Raw genomic sequence first — 21552 nt, forward strand, 5'->3', positions numbered from 1 at the left:
AATTATTAATTTATATAAATCGCTCGCTTTATTAAAGCTTTTTTTAATTTAAGTTATTTAACTCTTTTTATAAAATTTAAAAACTCTTTTAATATCTTTATAATAATTTATATCTAGATTTATAAGCTATATAATGATAAGATTATTAAATTTAATAAAATTATTTATATCGCGATAAATAAAGAGATTTATTTACTATTATTTAAAGACGATAATATCGCTATATATACTATTTATAATAAAAATAATAAAAATAAAAATAAATAATTTATTAAATATTATAAAATTAATAATTCGAAAATTAATTACGTAATTTACTCTTTATATAAAATTATTAAATATAAATTTAAATATTTCTTTATTAAATATTAGACTAAGTTCTCTTATCTAAAATTTAAAAAGTTTATATTAAATAAGAAAAAAAAGAAGAAGACTTAAATCGTTACGATTAATTTTAATAATATAAAGAAAAGTTTTAATATTAAGCGTAAGCGTATTAAAGAGATATTTTTTAACATCTTTATTTTAGAGAAGAATAAATATTTTAATATTAACTATATCTTTTTAAAAGAATTAGATTTAATTATATATTATATTAATTTTAATTCTAATAATTTTAATATTTTTAATATAATTAATAATAAGAAAGTTATTAATTTAATAATTAATAATTTTAATTTAAAGTATAATTTAATAATAGCTAATTTTATTAAGTTATACTTTTTATATAGTAATAAACTCTAATTACTTTTACTATTTCTTTATTAATTATTTAATATTTAATATTTATAAAAAGATTTATTTTTATTCTATTTATAATATTAAAGATAATTAAGTTTAACTTTTTAACTATAATATTATTAGCTTAAATTACTCTATTTAAAATAAATATATAAATATTATTTTATTTAATATCTTATATATATTTAATATAAATATTAATTTTCTTTTTATTAATAAACTCTTAAATATTAATATTATAATTATTTTTTATAAAATTAATTACGCTTTAATTAAAGATAATTTAAAGCTTATAAATACTTATAATCGAGATTTATTCTTTTTTAATCTCTAAAATAATTTAAATAATATTTTAATAATATATAATATTTTTTTAAACTCGATTTATTAACTCTAATATATTTATATAAATTATTTAAATTAATAAAATTTAAATAAACTTTTCTCTATAATAATAGATATAAATTCTATTAAAAATATTATAAATAAATATATTTATAAGTACTATATTATAAGATATTAAAAGATTATCTCTTATATTAATTCTATTATATCTAATATATAATTAAATAAATTTATTTATAATAATTTTATAGAGTTTTTATTTTTTATTAATTTTAATAACTATAAATATTTTATAATATTTAAAAATAATTTTATCTTCTATTTTAAAGTTTATTATATTTATTATAAGAGTAAAATCTTCGCTATATTTTTATAATTTAAAATTTATCTTAAATTATATAATTATAAAATCTTTTATATTTATCTTAATAATAAGAGTAAATATATATTTAAAGTTTTTTTTAATTATCTTACTTTATTAGATATTAAATAGAAATTTATTATCTTTAATAATTTTTAAATAAATAATATAACTAAGTATTTTAAATAAATCTTATTATATAAAATATATTTTATTTTTTTAAATTTTAATCTTAATAAATCTTTTTAATTTTAAATTATTATTATTATTAATTATTTAATAATATAATTATCTAATATTAAAACTATTATAATTTCTTTTAAAATCTTTTATTAATAAAAGTTTATTTTTTTCTACTTATATATAATTAATTCTATTATTTATATAATAAAAAAAATTTAAAAAAAATTTATAAATTAAAATAAAAAGTATATATTATTAGAGTATAAGAGAGAGTATATCTTTCGATTATATAATCTTATAAAAATAATAATTATTTATATTAATAATATATACTTTATAAAAAAATAATTTCTAATTATAGATTTAAAAGAAAAAATTAAAATTTATAAATATTTAAATAAATAATAATATTTAATAGTATTAATATTCGCTATAGAGAAGATATTAAATAAGTAATATATTATTAATATTTTAAAAGATATTAAATTTAAAGAAATATTAGAAAATATTATATTTATAATTAAAATAGTTATTAAATTTTTAATAATTTTTAAATTTTTAATATTTATAAAATTAAAATTAAATTTTTTATAGTTAATTAATAAGCTAGCGTTTTCGTGAAGATTTATATAAAAATTTTTAATATAATATATCTAATTAATTATATAAAAATTTTTAATTTAAAAATTTTTAATATAAAATTTTTAATTTATTTAATTAAATATTATATTTATATTTATATTAATAATTTAATTTATATTATTTATATAAAAAATTTTCTTAAATTTAAATTTAATATTTATTATTATTAAAATTATATAAATTATTCGCGAAGATTATTAATTAAATATTATTTAAAAAATAGTATATAATTATTTAAATCTTATAATTTTAAATCTATAAAATCTATTCTCTAATTCTCTTTTAAATTTTTTTATAAAATTTATTCTACTTATAAACTATATTAATAAATTAAATATTTTTAAATTTATTATTTATAAGTAAATTATATCTAATTAATTATTTTAAATAAATTAAAAACTTTTTATAAAAATAAATATAATTTTTTTATAAATAATAATACTTAATATCTTATTTAGACGTCTTTTAAAACTTATATTTTAAAAAATAAATAAATTTATATCTTAAAATAAGATCTTAATAAAAAAAATATTTATTATAAAATATATTAAATTATTTAAAAATTTAAATAATAGAAGAGCTATAATTATTATAATACTTTTATATTAATAATAAAATTTATAAATTATAAAATAATCTTTATCTTTATAATTATTTTAAATTAAAATCTAAAATAAATAAATATTAAAATTATCTTTTTATATAATAATATAAAAATAGAAATTTATATATATTAATTTAATAATTTTAATAAAAATAATATTAAGATTTATAAGTTAAATAAAATACTTTATAATTTAAAATAATTCTTTTAAATTTAATATTAATATTTTTTAAAATATATAAAAAAGCTAAATCTTCTCTCTATTAAATTAAATAATAATATATTTATAAATCTTAAAAAAGAGTATTATTATAGCGCTTTATATTAATAATATCTTAATTATTAATTTAAATAAAATTGAGATTTAATAGATTAAGAAGAAATTTAATATAAAGTTTTATATATTAAATTTAAAATTATATATCTACTATTTAAATATAATTATTAAAAAAAATTATTATAGCGATATTTTTTATTTAAAATAAGAGATTTATATTATTTAGTTTTTAAATTATTTTAATTATTAAAATCTTACTCTAGTATTAATATCTTTTAAAATTAATTATAAATTAATTTTTATCGAAAAGAATTATATCGCTTTAAAGAAATTATAAAAGAATTATTAATCTATAATTAGATTTCTTATATATACTATACTCGATATTTATCTTCATATTATTAATATAATATTATTAATAAATTATTATTTAATTAACTCGACTTTAACGTATTAGAATATAATTATTTAAATCTTTTAATATCTAAAAAATATAATTTATTATAAATTTATATATAAAGATTTTTTTAAGAACTTATTAATAATATTAATTCTAATTAAATTAATAATATAACTTAAAAATTTATATCTAATTATTTTTTTAATATAAAAAATAATATAATTAATTAATTATCTAAGTATTAAACTATTATAATATTATTTATTTATAAAATAGAGTATATTAATTAAATATAAATTATTAAAAAAATAATTTAATTAAAAAATCTATTTAATTAACTTTTTTATTTTAACGATATAAATTTTAAAGTTATTATTATTTTCGATAATAATTAAAGTATAATTATCTTTATAAAGAACGCTTAATTCTATACTCGTACTAAATATATTAATATTACTTATTATTTTATTAATAATATCGCGTAAATAATATTAAAAGAGATATTAAATATAATATATATAAGAGATCTAATCGCGAATTAGTAATTTTTTTATAATTTTTTTAAAGTAATATAACTCTCTTTAGTAAAAATTAATTTATAATTAATTTTAAAAAATATTAATATTAAGATAAAGTTTTAATAGTTAAAATAATTTAATAATTAAATAATATAAATCTCTTATCTTAGATAAAAAATATTATTATAATAATTTTTTTTAATAATTATATTTAAGTAGTAAATATATAATTTTAAATTTAATATATAAAACTTTATATTAAATCTCTTCTTAATCTACTAAATCTCGATTTTATTTAAATTAATAATTAAGATATTATTAATATAAAGCGCTATAATAATACTCTTTTTAGAATTTATAAATATATTATTATTTAATTTAATAGAGAGAAGATCTAGTTTTTTTTATATATTTTAAAAAATATTAATATTAAATTTAAAAGAATTATTTTAAATTATAAAGTATTTTATTTAACTTATAAATCTTAATATTATTTTTATTAAAATTATTAAATTAATATATATAAATTTTTTTATTTATATTATTATATAAAAAGATAATTTTAATATTTATTTATTTTAGATTTTAATTTAAAGTAATTATAAAGACGAAGATTATTTTATAATTTATAAATTTTATTATTAATATAAAAATATTATAATAATTATAATTTTATTATTATTTAAATTTTTAAATAATTTAATATATCTTATAATAAATAATTTATTTATTAAGATCTTATTTTAAGATATAAATTTATCTATTTTTTAGAATATAAGTCTTAAAAAACGCTTAAATAAAATATTAAATATTATTATTTATAAAAAATTTATATTTATTTTTTATAAAAAGTTTTTAATTTATTTAAAATAGTTAATTAGTTATAATTTATTTATAAATAATAAATTTAAAAATATCTAACTTATTAATATAATTTATAATTAAAAAAAAATTATATAGACTCTTAAAAGAGAATTAAGAAATAAATTTTATAAATTTAAAATTATAAGATTTAAATAATTATATAATATTTTTTAAATAATATTTAATTAATAATCTTTATAAATAATTTATATAGCTTTAATAATAATAAATATTAAATTTAAATTTAAGAAAATTTTTTATATAAATAATATAGATTAAATTATTAATATAGATATAAATATAATATTTAATTAAATAAATTAAAAAGTTTATATTAAAAATATTTAAATTAAAAGCTTTTATATAATTAATTAGATATATTATATTAAAGATTTTTATATAAATTTTTATAAAAACGCTAATTTATTAATTAGTTATAAAAAATTTAATCTTAATCTTATAAATATTAAAAATTTAAAAATTATTAAAAATTTAATAATTATTTTAATTATAAATATAATATCTTTTAATATTTCTTTAAATTTAATATTTTTTAAAATATTAATAATATATTATTTATTTAATATCTTCTCTATAGCGAATATTAATATTATTAAATATTAATATTTATTTAAATACTTATAAACTTTAATTTCTTCTTTTAAGTTTATAATTAAAGATTATTTTTTTATAGAATATACGCTATTAGTGTAAATAATTATCTTCTTAATAAAATTATATAATTAAAAAATATACTCTCTCTTATATTTTAATAATATATACTTTTTATTTTAATTTATAAATTTTTTTAAAATTTTTTTTATTATATAAATAATAAAATTAATTATATATAAATAAAAAAGAATAAATTTTTATTAATAAAAGATTTTAAAAGAAATTATAATAATTTTAATATTAGATAATTATATTATTAAATAATTAAGAATAATAATAATTTTAAATTAAAAAGATTTATTAAGATTAAAATTTAAAAGAATAAGATATATCTTATATAATAAGATTTATTTAAAATACTTAATTATATTATTTATTTAAAGATTATTAAAGATAATAAATTTTTATTTAATACTTAATAGAGCGAGATAATTAAAAAAAGCTTTAAATATATACTTATCTCTATTATTAAAATAAATATAAAAAATTTTATAATTATATAATTTAAGATAAATCTTAAATTATAAAAATATAGCGAAGATTTTACTCTTATAATAAATATAATAAATTTTAAAATAAAAGATAAAATTATTTTTAAATATTATAAAGTATTTATAATTATTAAAATTAATAAAAGATAAAGACTTTATAAGATCGTTATAAATAAATTTATTTAATTATATATCGAGTATAATAAGATTAATATAGAGAATAGCCTTTTAGCGCTTTATAATATAATATTTATAAATATACTTATTTACGATATTCTTAATAAAATCTATATCTATTACTATAAAGAGAAATTTATTTAAATTCTATTAATTTAAATAATTTATATAAATATTAGAGTTAATAAATTAAATTTAAAAAAATATTATATATTATTAAAGTATTATTTAAATTATCTTAAAGATTAAAAAAAAATCTTAATTATAAGTATTTATAAGCTTGAAATTATCTTTAATTAAAGTATAATTAATCTTATAAAAAATAACTATAATATTAATATCTAAAAGTTTATTAATAAAAAGAAAATTAATATTTATATTAAATATATATAAGACGTTAAGTAGAATAATATTTATACGCTTATTTTAAATAAAGTAATTTAAATTAATAATATCGCGATTAAGAAATTAAATTTAATTATTTTTAATATCGCGAAATAAATAAAAGTAGATCTTTTTATAAATAATAAATATTAAATAATTAATAAAGAAATAGTAAGAGTAATTAGAGTTTACTATTATATAAAAATATAGATTAATAAAATTATTAATTATTAAGTTATACTTTAAATTAAAATCGATAATTATTAAATTAATAACTTTTTTATTATTAATTCTATCGAGAATATTAAAATTATTAAGATTAAAATCGATATAATATATAATTAAATTTAATTCTTTTAAAAAGATATAATTAATATTAAGATACTTATTCTCTTCTAAAGTAGAGATATTAAAGAATATCTCTTCGATACGCTTACGCTTAATACTAAGATTCTCCTTTATATTATTAAAATTAATTATAATAATTTAAATCTTCTTCTTCTTTTTCTTATTTAATATAAACTTTTTAAATTTTAAATAAGAGAACTTAATTTAATATTTAACGAGGGGATATCTTAATTTATATTTAACGATCTTATATAAAAAGTAAGTTTCGCGATTAATTTTTAAATCGTCGATTTTATAATATTTAATAAATTATTTATCTTTATTTTTATCGCTATTATTATAAATAGTATATATAATAATATTATTATCTTTAAATAATAATAGATAAATCTCTTTATTTATCGCGATATAGATAATCTTATTAAATTTAATAATTTTATTATTATATAATTTATAGATCTAGATATAAATTATTATAAAGATATTAAAAGAGTTTTTAAGTTTTATAAGAAAGAGCTAAATTAAAAAAGACTTTAATAAAATAAATAATTTATATAAACTAGCGATTTTAATAATAATCTTATAAAAATCCTTTTTATATTAATAAATATCTCTTTTAAAAATAAAGATAATATTAAGTAATTAGCGAATTAATTTTATATAGAGTTTAAAGTTTTTAGATTTATAATATTTAGCGATAGCGTTAAATATTACTTAGAAAATTTTATTATTATAATTAATCTTAATAAATTAATAATTACTATATTTAAAATATTAAAAAATAATTATATAAATTTTAAATTTAATAATTTTAATAAAGAGTAAAAGATTATTAAATATTAATTAGCTTTTAATATCTTATTTTTATTTAATATATTCTATATTAAATTCTAGAATAGCGATAAAAATTAAAAAAAAATTATTTTTATTAAATTAAAATTAAATATTAATTATAAAGCGCTATAATTAATTATTTAAATCTATTATTATTAAAAAATATTCTAAATAAAAATATATAAAATATTAATAAAGAGGGCGATAGCGATAATAATAATAATAATTTAATTATTATTTTAAATAAAATTATAAAATTAAAGAAAGATTCTAAAAGTAACTTCGAAGTAAGTATAATAGATATTTTAATATAAAAATTAAATAGCTTAATATCGCTTATAATATTAAATATATCTTCGCTATTTAAATTTAAGATTAATAAAACTATTATTTAATAAAATAATAAAAATAAAATAAATATTTTAATTATTATTAGAGTTTTTAAAGATCTTATTAATACTAATTAACTATCATCTTTAAATTTTAAATTTTTATATAAAAAATAGAAAGTACTTATATATAGAGCTATAATAAATATAAATAATATAATTAAAATAAAAGATATTTAGTAATAAGAATAACTTATAGATAAAGGCTAGTTTCTAATAAAATTATATAAAATATAATTATTATAAATATATAAATCTTCTTCTTAAAGAGAGATTAATACTCTTCTTATATTACTTATTTAAAGATTTAAATTTAAAATATTTATATTATTAACTATTATTATAAGACTTCGAAGATTATTCTAGTTTTATAATTACGATAATAAAATATAAATAAACGAGTAAAGACCTATAAATTAAATTTATAATCATTTTTTTAATCAGGGCTATCGAGTAAATTTGGTGAGCGAACTTTGATAAGCGATATTTGAATTCCTTGCGCTTTAATAATTATAAGACTAAATTTCAAAATCCTTAAAAATTCGGAAAGCACAAACAGCGCTTCAAAATTTTAAAAAAAAATCTCAAAATTTTGATAGAAAACAAAAAAGTAATTCTATATGTCAATAATATATACCTATTTTTTTGATGAGGGAGACGCGGGAGGGCGAGATTTTGATGGTTGCGGACGCTAATTTATTTACCCGCGATGACTTAGTCGGTCTAATCAAAGAGCGTAGCGAACCCGAATTAATGATTGACTACACATATAAATTCAAGATTTTCAAGCTTAGCTCTATCTTATTCTATTATATATACTAATATAAAAAAAGAATTTAATAATAGAATTTTAATTCTTTTTTTAAGAGGCTTTTAGAGATCTAGAAATTAATATTAATAAGATATTCTTATTATTTTAATCTTAATAAATTGATAAGCGTATTAAGAGATAATAATATTAGTTTTAAAATATTCTAGATTATAATTAGATTATTAATATTAATATTTAATTATTTTTAATTAATAATTATTAATTTAATAGTTAATATATAATTTTAAAGTTAATATTAATATAAAATAATTATATTTTTAATAGAATTAAATATTCTAATTTAGTAAAAGCTAATAAAATTTAAAATATCTTAATAATATAACTTAATTATATAATAATATAATTATATACTTAATATATTTAACGAGTTCGATATTTTAATTAAAGATAATATATTTTAACTCGCTTAAGATAGAGATAAAAGTAACTTCTAATCTCTTATATTATTAATAAATTATACTCGCTTAGACTTATAACTACTTTAAAAAAAAATATCTTTATTAAGAAGATTAAAAGAATATCTCTATAATTACTACTATCTTTATATAATAAATTTTAAATATTATAAGATAAATATTAAAAGTCTAAAAATAGTTATAATTATAAAGATAAATAATAGTTATATTATAATAGTTATTAAGTAAAGTCTAAGTTTATAATCTATAGAAATATAAGATAAAATACTTAGTTATTAATTACTAAGTTATTATAAAGAAAAGAGCGATTAAATATAAATACGCTAAGGTATATTATATAACTATATTATATAATTATTAAGACGTTAAGAATTACGTAATCCGAATTTTAATATTATTAAGGCTCTTTACTTAGATAAATTTATTACTTTTCGAGACGCTCTTAAGATGAAAGCTATATCTACTTACTCTTTCGATAGCTATTAATCTTAATACTATCTTAGTATAGTCTTAGTTTATAGAAGAGCTATTCTATTATATCTATATCTGAATTTAAGAGAGCCGTCTACTATCGACTACTCTAGAGAAGTTATTTTATTAGTTCTCATATTACGAGTAATCTATTCGAGTCGCTATATTAGACTTAATACTCTATAAACTTACTATTTCACATCGAAATAGCTATTTCTTTAGCGCTATTACCGCTATCGTTACTAAAACTTCTAGAACTCTTTTAAGAAATCTATATCTATTCGTTATTAATATCTTAAATATTATATCTTTAAATTATCGTAGTTATAGTTACTATTATTAAGAACTAATTATTTAAAATAATCTTCGTAGAGATCTTATAGTCGATAATATATAGCTAGAAGAATTTCTTTTAATCATTTCAATTATTTTTATAAATATTCTTCGATCTCGAATTAATCGATTTTTGATATATACTAGATAATCTAGAAATAAAATTTTCAAAAAATCGCTTTTTAATAAAAAGTGGAATTTGAGTTATATTTAAGTAGAGACTATGATTTAATATAGTCGTTTTCAGATTTCGACTTTTTACTTTATCTATTCTATTTTAAACGTTATAAACTTTAAATCTCATATTTTTTAATTTCGTTCATATAAAGAGGAGAGAGAAGAAAAGAAGTATAGGGGGTATAAGAAGTATATTTTTACGCTAGCTATTCGATACTAACTTATCTTAACTATCTAATATTAATTTTACTTCTATTACTCGACGCTAACTCACTTTAACTACTTAACTCGAATTTTACTTTAATTATCCGGCGCTAACTTACTTTAATAATTCGACGAAAATCGATTAAGTTATCTTAGCGAGTAGCAGCGATCTTCTTTTACTATATATATACGATAAATATACGATTATTTTATTAAGACGTATTAGTAGACCATCTCCGCCTTTAAACGATAAAGAATAAAAAACGAACTAGATAATTAACGGTAATATATCTTAGTACGTATCGATAAAAAATCGTATCGAGTTGAAACAACTGTAATATTTTTAATACGTTTTATAGATTAAAACCGTTACGACACCGTTGCGATATCGTTATAAAACCGAGAAACCGTTATAAAATTAAAAACTATTTCGAAAAGAATAAAAAAATTGAGAACCCTGCAATAATAGTTAAGGTCTATTAAGAATAAGATATTTATAAAATTAAGGAATTTCAAATAAGAAATATATTCGTTGATTCGAACTACGAGACTATCTTACTTTATAAATTTTTATCACTCGATCAAATTTACTTAAGCTAAAGGAAAGTCTATTTAACTACATAAGGTAATTCACGTAATCTTTTATTACTAAGATATCTATATAAATATCGTTATTCTACTAATTCATAATTACTATCGTAATAGATCAGATCCTTCAATTTAACGTATTAAAATTTGATACGCTTATTAAGAGAAACCAATTTACTATCGTTTTAAAAAAAGCACCACTAAAAACATATAACGTATTTAATCCTTCTCGAAATCATGGTTGCATTATAAAGCTACCGTCAAAAGGCGATAAATCTTATTAATTTGGTTAAGGTACGGTTAGCGCAACTCATAGCCCTTCGCTAAGGTATTTCACCTTGTCTATCCGATTTTAACACCGTTAGCATTGAACTTTATATCCACTGGATTTCGCCTATGAGAGGATACGTGCGAAGGGGAGTGTTGAAATTCGGATCACGTAACTCTTGGCGTCTTGGCGATCACGTGACATGGTCACGTGATACGCCTTAGCGTATCCGTATCTAGTCGCTCTTTCCTCCATAGTAACTTCATAGTTAACAACTAAGTGTCTTACCTCATATTTCCACACGCTGTCGATAGTCAGGTTCTGGGGAGGGGCATCCGTATACGTTGGCGAAGGTTGAAGTATGGTTTCTGACGCTGGTGTCCAGGTAGGGTTGAGTGGGCTTGCGTAAGTATCAGATGTGGATGCGGAATACCCAGCATTTTCGGCGATCGGATTAGCATGGACCAATCGCGTAATAGCCAGGAGCAGAAAGATATTGGTGAAGAGCATGATAAAACACGACTAGTGAGTCACTGCAAACAAACCGCAGTAAATGGCATTAGAGGACTGTTGAGTGATAATGCATAAGTAAAGCGAGTGGCACTGGTTGAACACGTCTTGAGAGAGAGAAAAGGAAGCTGCACACAGTCTCGCAGGTAAGCGGGTGGCCCGATTGTTGGAGAACTCCAGTGGTCTCGTGATAATGGTCGTTAAAGTTTCCAGTAACACTTCAGTAGTGGACCATGAGAAATGTGAAGCAACCTGGCCAGCACCGGCATAATCTCAGTTCCTCTTCCCAGTGGCGTGCATGGCATTTTACACCTCATACCACACTACTGCCTTCGCCCCCGCTAGGTTTCCAAGGTCTCACCTCGTCCTGTGCCTACGAGACGATTCCAGTGAGTGCATTGGTGTCACTAGTATTGAATCTCGTTCGTTAACATTGTTTCAAAGCCCTGTTCAGACATGTTATTCACTGGGTTTCCTAGAAAATAAATGCGTATCTATCTCGAATTGTAATGCCAAGACGACTTCAGCCACGTTGCTCTCAAGCACAACAGCAGCCTCATCAACGGGACAGGGAAGAAGCGACAGGGTGATCCCATCTGCTGAGAATCTGCCACAACGCCCAAGTGAAAATTAACTTTCTTGCCCGCTCGATTGCAATCAAAAAACTTCGATGTGAATTATTTCAAAGCTTCTTGACAGTTGTCCCCGCCGGTGTAGTCGCGAAAAGTATCACTGATTGGAAGTCTGTTGATCTTCTCCTTAAGGACGTCCCACTTTGTGAACAAAAAAATCACCGAGGCAGTACTTTCGGACCATTTCGAATTGATGACTTCCTCAAAGACGGCAAGTTCTTCCATCATGCCATTCTGGAATCATAGACTCGACTCCCGGCAGACCGGAAAGCCCCATGAGCAGTTAGAAGCGGAGGACTTTTTTTTTTTTTTTTTTTTCGAGGCTCCTAGTACCGCACAGTAGATTTTCATGGGGGTTCTTCGTTGGCGCACAGGGGATTTCGGAGGGCTTGTTCATCTCTAGCGATCTTATCGCCGCACGGTGGGGCTCTGAGGGCTTGATCATCATCATGTAGGCTAGTAGCTTGGATCCCTTAGAGGCTGGCTTTAGATACAGTCTGCATCCATCTTGGGCCTGGAAACCCCGAAGGACGATGCATCTGGCTGGGCTTTTGATGCCTGTGAAACATGCGGGATAACCGTAGGGGGTCCAGTGTGACTTGGTCAATCAACAAATCAATATCAATCAGTCAATTGACATAAGCGGTTCCCCTTAAGGGCCTATTTGGCCGAGATGGGTCTAAGTCAAACGTGGAGCCATGGTGGGTCTGGCTTGACTCCCAGCCCTCCACACTGCACGGACCGCCAGACGTGTTTAGTCCCGCAATCCGAGACCCACGTATTTACGTTAGCATGATCATCAGCGTTATACTCCGGTAAGTGGCTGATGTATTATCAATGGATGTGCGATGCGATGAAGGTCAACGACTTAAGGGTATACCGTAAAGAACCCCCTCTTTCGTGACCAGAGAACAAGCTTTCGCACATCAGAGGTAAGTGCGATATCAAAATGCTAGCCTATGAACATGGTGGCCCAACAAAGAAGCTCACAACCAACAACACCCCTACTACTTGGATGCTCCGCCCTCATTCCACCCCAAAATGGGGTCAAGGTAAACGACTATGCTGCTTTTATCCGTTCGCCCTTCGAGGCTGCAGTATTCCTAAGAGAAAAGTGAGGTCAAGGCAATCGATCACATGCCCACGAGACTCAAATTGCCCACGAAGCCCGGCCCCTGGAACACAAGCAGCCTCTTCGAGATTCGCCACCCCTCAGTCGCTCTCTCAATGGTGTCCGCATAGTATCCGTAAAGAGACACCACAGAGCCGATAGAGTAAGGTTTGCCGAAAAGGCTGGCTTGGAAGTAGGTGGTAGAATTTGCGTTGATTCCGTTGCTGTGGATGTCGATGACGGTGGTGCCGAGGAGGTGTTGGGAGTAGACGTTGGCAACCGATGCTGCGAGCGCGGTCTGGATTGCTGGAAGGCCGTTGAGATTGGAGAGATCGCCGGTGTAGTTGGCGGAGGCGCCGGACGTGAAGACCTGTTGTTACTGGGTAGGTTAACAACATAGACGCTAGGGTTATATTGAGCAAAGAGACAGAGGGTCATGATTCGATCGGGAGTTTTCGATGCTGAGATTTGGGATTTGGATACCTTCGAGAGCAGGGCGAAGTCCTTAGAGTCAATTGCCAGTGGGTACGTGTGGATTGTCTGGTGGATTGACTCCCAGGGTGTGAGTGCGAGTGTGAGATTTGAGACGCATAGGAGAGCAAGAGAATAAAGGAGAGAGTAGCGCCGTGTATGCATGGTCTTGAGGCTTTGATCCTAGAGAGGTTCGATAGCCTTGCCTGATGCCAGGGAGAAAGACCGAAAATTCGTGGAAAGGATTGAGAAACCAAGTTCGAGGCCTTAAGGACATCATCATGGATCTCTTCGGTCGACATTTTGTTGACGTAGTGATTAGTAATCGAGTCGCTCAGCCGAACGCATGAGATGACCTCAGTGAAATTCCAGCATCTACAGTAGACCAAACACATCTCAGGGCCATCTGCCATAAGCTTGGAGGCTGACGTAGCCGTACCGCTCTCAACAGCCATCAAAGACAAGATCATTTCCTAGTGCGAGCGCATGCGCTGATGAGGCTCCCTTGCCTTCATGTAAACTCCTCAACCCCAGCTGGTCTGGACTCTGGGGCGTGCATTCTGTAGGATTATCCGAAGTCTATTCGAGCAATGAGGAATTTGAGCTCGGAAAATCATCTGGATCTCAAGACAGATGAAGATTATAAGAGCTGATAGCTTACTTGTCTTTGGTCTTGGATGCAAGCAATACAGTGCCATTTCGACCAACGCTGCTCCTCACATCGCGGTTATCGGTTGTCGGCAGGAGCGCCTGTAGTACTATCATTCTCATCGATTCAATTCTTACTTAACCTCGTGATCGGAAGCGGCAATCGCATACATTTTTTCACTGCTCGTCGTCAATATCAAAATCGCGATAACTGCTTTTACAATGTGTCATTCATAAGGGTCAAGTACTTTTTTACTCATTGAAGTCACTGTCAATGTCTCACGCCTTCACTATCATGAAATTCAACATCTTCTTATCCTCATTTCTCTCCGGTTCTGTTGCGCTAGTCTCTGCCGCATCAATTCTGGCCAGGGTCCAGCTAGTGAAGAATGACACCTTCTCAGGAGTGCTTCCTCCTATCAAGTAGGCTCATGGAGGCGGCGCAAGTTGCTGGCAGAATGCTGATCGTTCATACCATAGTGCTTCCAGTCTCGCCATGATAAAGCCCCCTGAGGGTTTCCAGTTGAGCATTACTTGGGATGCGAGAGTGGAGCTATCCTGGTTTGAGGATTACGTAAACACAATGGAAGCGATGATTGCTTACGCCAAGCAACCGTGGAACGGCTTCGCAGGCCAACTTCCAAACATTATCTCGTCTCCGTGGTTCGATTCGAAGCTCGAAATAGGCCGACTTCGGTCTGAACTCCAAATCAAGCACATCATCGCGGCACTGTATGCAACAGGAGTTACCATTGGTGCTCGCCATGGTTCAGACACGTTCAAACTTGACGCTAAAATCATTCTTCACGATCGCCAGGTCGGATGGTTACTATACAGCCTCAAACGCTTGAACCTGGAAGGTTATACAATCAACAACACGGTTCTTTTAGGCGGCGGCTACTCTAACAATACTCTCTCGACAAGCATTTCAGAACAGTCACCCAATCCCCTCGTTGCTCTCCCTAGTGGCCTCTCCGCCCGCCGCTCGGGCTGGGTCACTGATCGTAGCGATTCGAATTTCAAGGTCCATTTTGAATGCGAGGGTACATCCATCTCCGCAAGCAGAGTATTTACAGCTTTCTTAGACGGCCTAGCCACCGCGGCGCAACACGATAACGACGAGACAGGTGCGGAAATGCGTGTTCACAGCGTTGACAATCACGTATCGATTGTCATGTACAAAGATCCCGGCGCGGCAACCTTTACTTGGGGCGATCTGAAATCTGCTTTGGCATTGATCTGGCGGGAAATAGTGGTAGGATACCAAAGTAGTGAAGGTTCGTCGTGGGAGGATATGAATTTTGGGATATTCTACAAGAAAAAGAAGATAGGTGAGGGTTACGTGATTTATTTCGAGACGCCTCCACTGCCGTTTGAGACGGCCGTAGCAAGATAAGAGTTTCTGTTTTTTAGTCGATCAATGCGGGACCATCGAAGCGAGGAGACTTTCAGGCTCGTTTGTCGACATCCAGAAAACATTGCACCAGACCCACTATGGCAGCAATGCTTTGAGGGTCTCGTACGATTCATGAAAGTTGTTGTCGGTGTAATCAGTTATTTAGTCTGTTAAAGGCGGGAAGATGAATATAGAGATGAAGACTGGTCTTTCCTTGGAGCCGGATCTGGCACGCCTCACAGATGTGTCAACAGGCAATTCTTCCTTTCTCAGTTGCCTCTCAATTTGCCGAAATGTCAGTGTCCTTCGATGATCTTCCTGCGTCTTTCTGCAGACACTCCCTTTCCGAGATAACTCCCACACTAGCAGGGTACTTGGCTTGAGGTGTAGAGTAAAGAACTACGGGCTGGGCCGCTTATGGCGGGTACTCTCTAATTTATGAAATGTCAGCGGTGAATCACTGCCGGCGCCTACACAGTCTTAAAAGCTAACACCAGCCGCGACGTCTTTGCAGCCGAAAGCCAGGATGCAACGTCGGAAGCAAACAAAATTGCCATTTAATTGCTCTCTACCCAAACTCTCCACTCTTCTCTCTCTCAAACAGATTGTACTTTGTGTATGGGAGCTCCATTTGCAAACCCTTATCCAGTCGTTGTACCAACTCCTAGTGTCTCCTTCGGCTGCGCCCGCAAGGCATGCACGGATTGAGATTGACTCAGAAAGCTTTTATGCTTTCATCTGTGGCATAGAAATGCGAAGAGGTTCTCCCTTGAAGGCTATATTTCACACTGTGTGCCTGGAATATCGAGAGTCTTTGATTCAGTAAACCTCACATATTGCAACGATTGAGCTCTGATGATAGGGCAGTAGCATGGCATCATCCATACAGACTCCCAGCCAGGAGGACGTACCCGACCAATTTTCCGCTCCAAAATCGCATCCCTCGTGCCCTACCCTTTCAGCAACCTTGGTCTCGCTTTCGGCTCCTTGTCAAAGCGAAACATTTAATCGAAGATCCGTGTACCTCTTCAATTCACCCACCTTTGACTGTTCATTTTTGGCGCCAAGATTTCTAGGATGATGCAGCTTTAAAGTTTGTAGGTTCTTTACAGAAGTTTGTGGGAGTCCATGAGCTAGCATCGCGCCTGCGAGGGTCGCCGCTATCTGGTCATTTCATAGACGGCTCGTCCCAATGGCCACTTACTACAGTCTACCCCCACTAGAGTCTGTGATACGAGGAGCCCGTCCTCTTCTCCCGAGCTTGAAAAATTCATCATCTTAATATCCTCATCCGCGGGGTAAACACATCTTTATGTCCTAAACTAAAGGATCCTCATTCTCATACCCGGAGGGCCATGAATTTGTAAATTATGATAGTAGGTACCCTAAATAATACCTAAGGTTCTATTTCGAACTTCAACTAAAGCGAGTATAGACCCCTCATCAACGTCAGCGCAATCCCGACCTCAGAATCGCAATACTGTTCTCGTAGGGCGCGACAGCGTCGAATAGGGGTGGGCTTTCGGGGCGAGGTTTGTGGGCGTGGTTCCCGCCGGGGGGGGGTTGGGGCGGGTTAGGGTAGATAGCCTGTAGCCCGCCGCAAGCCGGTAACCCGATAGCCTCTAAGTGACCCCCATCTATCAAGGCATTACGCACCGAAGACAGCGTGAAATAGATCTACAAATGCGACAAACGAAATTTGGCCTCCCAGTCTGTATGACTGGGTCCTCACACACACTTTTAATTACACTTCTACTGGTCTATAGACACAGGCACAGCCATATCTACAAGTTGATGGCAACTTGTATTTTCATACCCCAGGGTGATTGGCATTTCACAATTTTATACCCCAAAATTTGGTGTGGGGTATGAAGATGTCTCAGCAACGAGGGCTGGCGTTGGACCCAATGGACCGTCTTATTCTCACCCTACCCTTTCAGCGCGCATCCTACAAAGCGACTCTTCCCCACCACCGCGCGCCGCAGCCCTCAACATCACCAGCCTCCCCAAACCCCATCGCACCCCACGCCAGCACATCCGCTTCTTCTTCACCGCCACCATCACTCGATCCCTCCACGCGGTGTTCACAGAGCCCATCATTAGCCTCTCCAACCTCTACACATCCTCCATCTGCGGCCTCGTCACCCTCTTCGTAACCACAAACCCCTATGTCTTCTCTTCAACCACCACTCTTACCTCACTCAATCTGTCCTTCCTCAGTCTTGCCACCAGCTGCATCCTCGATATGTGAAGCCTATACTAAGCCACTAGTAGGGCCTTGACACACACGTAAAATCACCACCCTCTCTAAAGAAGCCATGTCCGCATGGCTGATACTTGGAGATATGCACTGAATCCTTGCCCTGCTCCACAAAGCACATGCATTTCCTGCCTACCATGGCTGGAGAAGAAATCAAGAAAATCGGTCCCGCTGTAGGTGTTTTGGAGCGTGTTTCTTCGGCGCATACGAAATGCATTTGAATATGTGATTCAGGAGTCGGTTTCTGAGCATATCTATCGCGCTAAGACTTCTATGTTCAAGAATATCAATCAGGGGTCGCCTGGGGAAGCTGGGGACAGTAGGCTGGTGCTGGGCTTGAATTTCCGCTGGTTCCTCCACCCCTTAATTGTTATGCTTGCCATGCTTATCAGATCGCTTGTAGAGATCCTGAATGGTCATGACTGAAAGGATTCAAAAGTGACATAGGCTGGGTGAAATAGATCCAAAGCTTGCTTAATGGGGTATAGCATATGCAGAGGTCTTGAACGGTGAGGTAGGACTTTGGTTGATACGTAGGTCGGGAATGTGAAAGAGCTCCGTGAGCTGGCAAATGAGATGTCTCTGCTGTAGGGAGCGAGTTTGCACTAGAAACCATAGGAGTGTGGCTCTTATTAAGGGAGAGCCTGGCTGGCTTGGTGTTGCGCAGTAGCTGGCGAAGTTACTGCTGGGTTTGGTGGTTCTGCTGCAGGGAGCGAGTCTACAATGTGGATGGGAAGCGTGAGGTTCTTGTTGCTAGAGAGTGATGCAGTGAATTTGGTGTGACCACTAGGAATCCCAATTCGACAACGTCTGCGGGTAACGGCCACTTGCTGCTCCCCGTACTGTACTCATGTCTTTAAACAATGACGTTATGATTGGTAATGTTGTAGGTAGTCGGCTGGAAGTTCGTTTACGTTTTCTGAGTCCATGTCATGTCTATGTTGAAATCTTTCATGTGCCGCTTGCTGCCGGTCAACACGCTGTTCTTGCTGATGACGCGCCTGCTCCGTCTCCTAGGCTTTGTGATTCCTCTCATACTCTCATTGTAGCTCGTTGTCGTACTGTTTCATCATGCCGGGACTGTGTTTTTGAAGTCCGCAAGGTAGAGGCATGTAGGTCGGTTAGTCAGGTGTTCTTTCAAAGGTACGTCCGTAGTGGGCCAATGATCTAATTCAAGGCCACAATGGATACATTCCGCTATGTCCTTGCTCGTTCGATGAGGTGTACACTAGAATCCTATTTCGACCAAGTCACCCGTGGCTAGGGAAGCATAGATTTATAGAATTCGTAGGTCTTGTCGAACTTGAGTCGATGAAGGTAACTAGGTAGTCGTTTCGCAGAAGAGGTGTCTTAGATTTATGAAGACTATCACGTTTTGCTGGTGGTGCCCTAGTATTATGTAACTTCTGTAATCTCTCCCTTGCAGTTAAGACAGCGATTTTTGGGGAGGGTCTATGAGAACTACCACCTTTTTCTGGCACCACACTTGAATAATAATGGCGGTTCTTAAGGAAGACTTGTCAAAACGGTCACCTTGTTCTGGCACTACACCTGGATCGTAACGACGGTTCTTGGGAGACCTTATAGAATCTATCACCATTTTCTGGCACTATCTCTGAATCGCAATAACGGTTCTCAGGGAGATCTCATGGAATCTATCACAATTTCTTGGCAGTACGTCTGAAATTTATGACGGTCCTCAAGGGAATTATGAAAAGTCTTACCTTTTTCTGGCACTACGCTTGAATCGTATTAGCGTTTTTGGGAAGTTTTATGGAATCTATCACATTTCATGGCAGTACGCCTGAATTTTATGACGTTCTCAAGGGAAATGAATGGAAACTCTTACCTTTTTCTGGCACTACGCTTGAATCATATCAGCGTTTTTTGGGAATTTGTGGAATCTGTTACTGATCTCTGGCACTGCGCCTGAATTATAGGATGGTTCTTAGGGGAAATTTACGAAAAGTATTTCATTTTTCTGGTACTACACCTGAATCATGATAGCGATCCTTAGGAAAATGTTTGTGATCTATCACCATTCTCTGGCACCATAGCTGAGTCATATAATGATTCTAGACATAATTCGTAAAGACTGCCACTCTTTCCTGGTACTACGCCTAAACCTACAATGGTTCTAAGGGGAAATCTATAAAAAGTATTACTACTTTCTGGATACTAAGTCTAAATTATAATAGCGGTTCGTAGGGAAACTATATGCAATCTATTACTTATCTCGGTACTAGTAAATTATAAATCTATTTTTATTCTAAATTATTTATAAATTTAAGACATAATTCGTAAAGACTACTACTCTTTCCTGGTACTGGGTCTAAATTATACTATGATTCCTAGGGATAATTCGTAAAGACTGCTACTATATTCTGGTACTACGTATAAACCATACTGGCAGTCTTAGGGAAACTGTATGTGATCTGTCACTTATCTCTGGCACTACGCCCTAAGCGTATGATGGTTGATAGAGATAATCTGTAACAAATGTCACTCTTTTCTGGTATTGGGCCTGAATCGTACCATGGTTCCCAGGGTAATTCGTAAAGACTGTCACTATCTTCTGGTACTGCGCATGAATCATACTGGCAATTCTTAGGGAAAATGTATGTGATCTGTCAATAATCTCTGGCACTGCGCCCGAATCATATGATGGTTTGTAGGGATAATTCGTAAAGACTGCCACTATTTTCTGGTACTGCGCATGAATCATACTGGCAGGATTCTTAGGGAAGCTGTATGTGATCTGTCACTTATCTCTGGCACTGCGCCCGAATCGTATGATGGTTTGTAGGGATAATCTGTAACGAGTGCCACTCTTTTCTGGAACTGCGTCTGAAATATTGATCGATTCTTAGGGAAAATATATGAAAACTGACACTGTTTTCGGGAAATCTGTCTGAATTATTCGACTATTCTTAGGGAAAAATCGCGAAAGACTGCCACTTTTTCTGGTAGTACCCCGGAATTATATGACTTCTACGACTTCT

At 28.8% G+C, this 21552-nt stretch overlaps 2 protein-coding genes across 2 annotated transcripts; one reads left to right on the forward strand and one right to left on the reverse strand.

The window, feature by feature from the left end:
* Positions 1-13797: 13797 nt before the first annotated feature.
* Positions 13798-14411, reverse strand: HO173_000593 (uncharacterized protein; the record flags this gene model as incomplete). Its single annotated transcript, XM_037302542.1, has 2 exons — positions 13798-14145; positions 14259-14411. 2 exons carry the CDS (start codon positions 14409-14411, stop codon positions 13798-13800), a joined length of 501 nt encoding a protein of 166 aa, XP_037171121.1.
* A 778-nt stretch (positions 14412-15189) lies between these two features.
* On the forward strand, positions 15190-16290 carry HO173_000594 (uncharacterized protein; the record flags this gene model as incomplete). The annotated part of the gene is made up of 2 exons (XM_037302543.1): positions 15190-15317; positions 15375-16290. The coding sequence occupies 2 exons, from the start codon at positions 15190-15192 to the stop codon at positions 16288-16290; spliced, it is 1044 nt and encodes a 347-aa protein (XP_037171122.1).
* Positions 16291-21552: the final 5262 nt, after the last annotated feature.

This window comes from Letharia columbiana, assembly GCF_014066305.1.
Source record: "Letharia columbiana isolate WasteWater2 chromosome Unknown Sc0000000_s0, whole genome shotgun sequence".
Classification (NCBI taxonomy): domain Eukaryota; kingdom Fungi; phylum Ascomycota; class Lecanoromycetes; order Lecanorales; family Parmeliaceae; genus Letharia; species Letharia columbiana.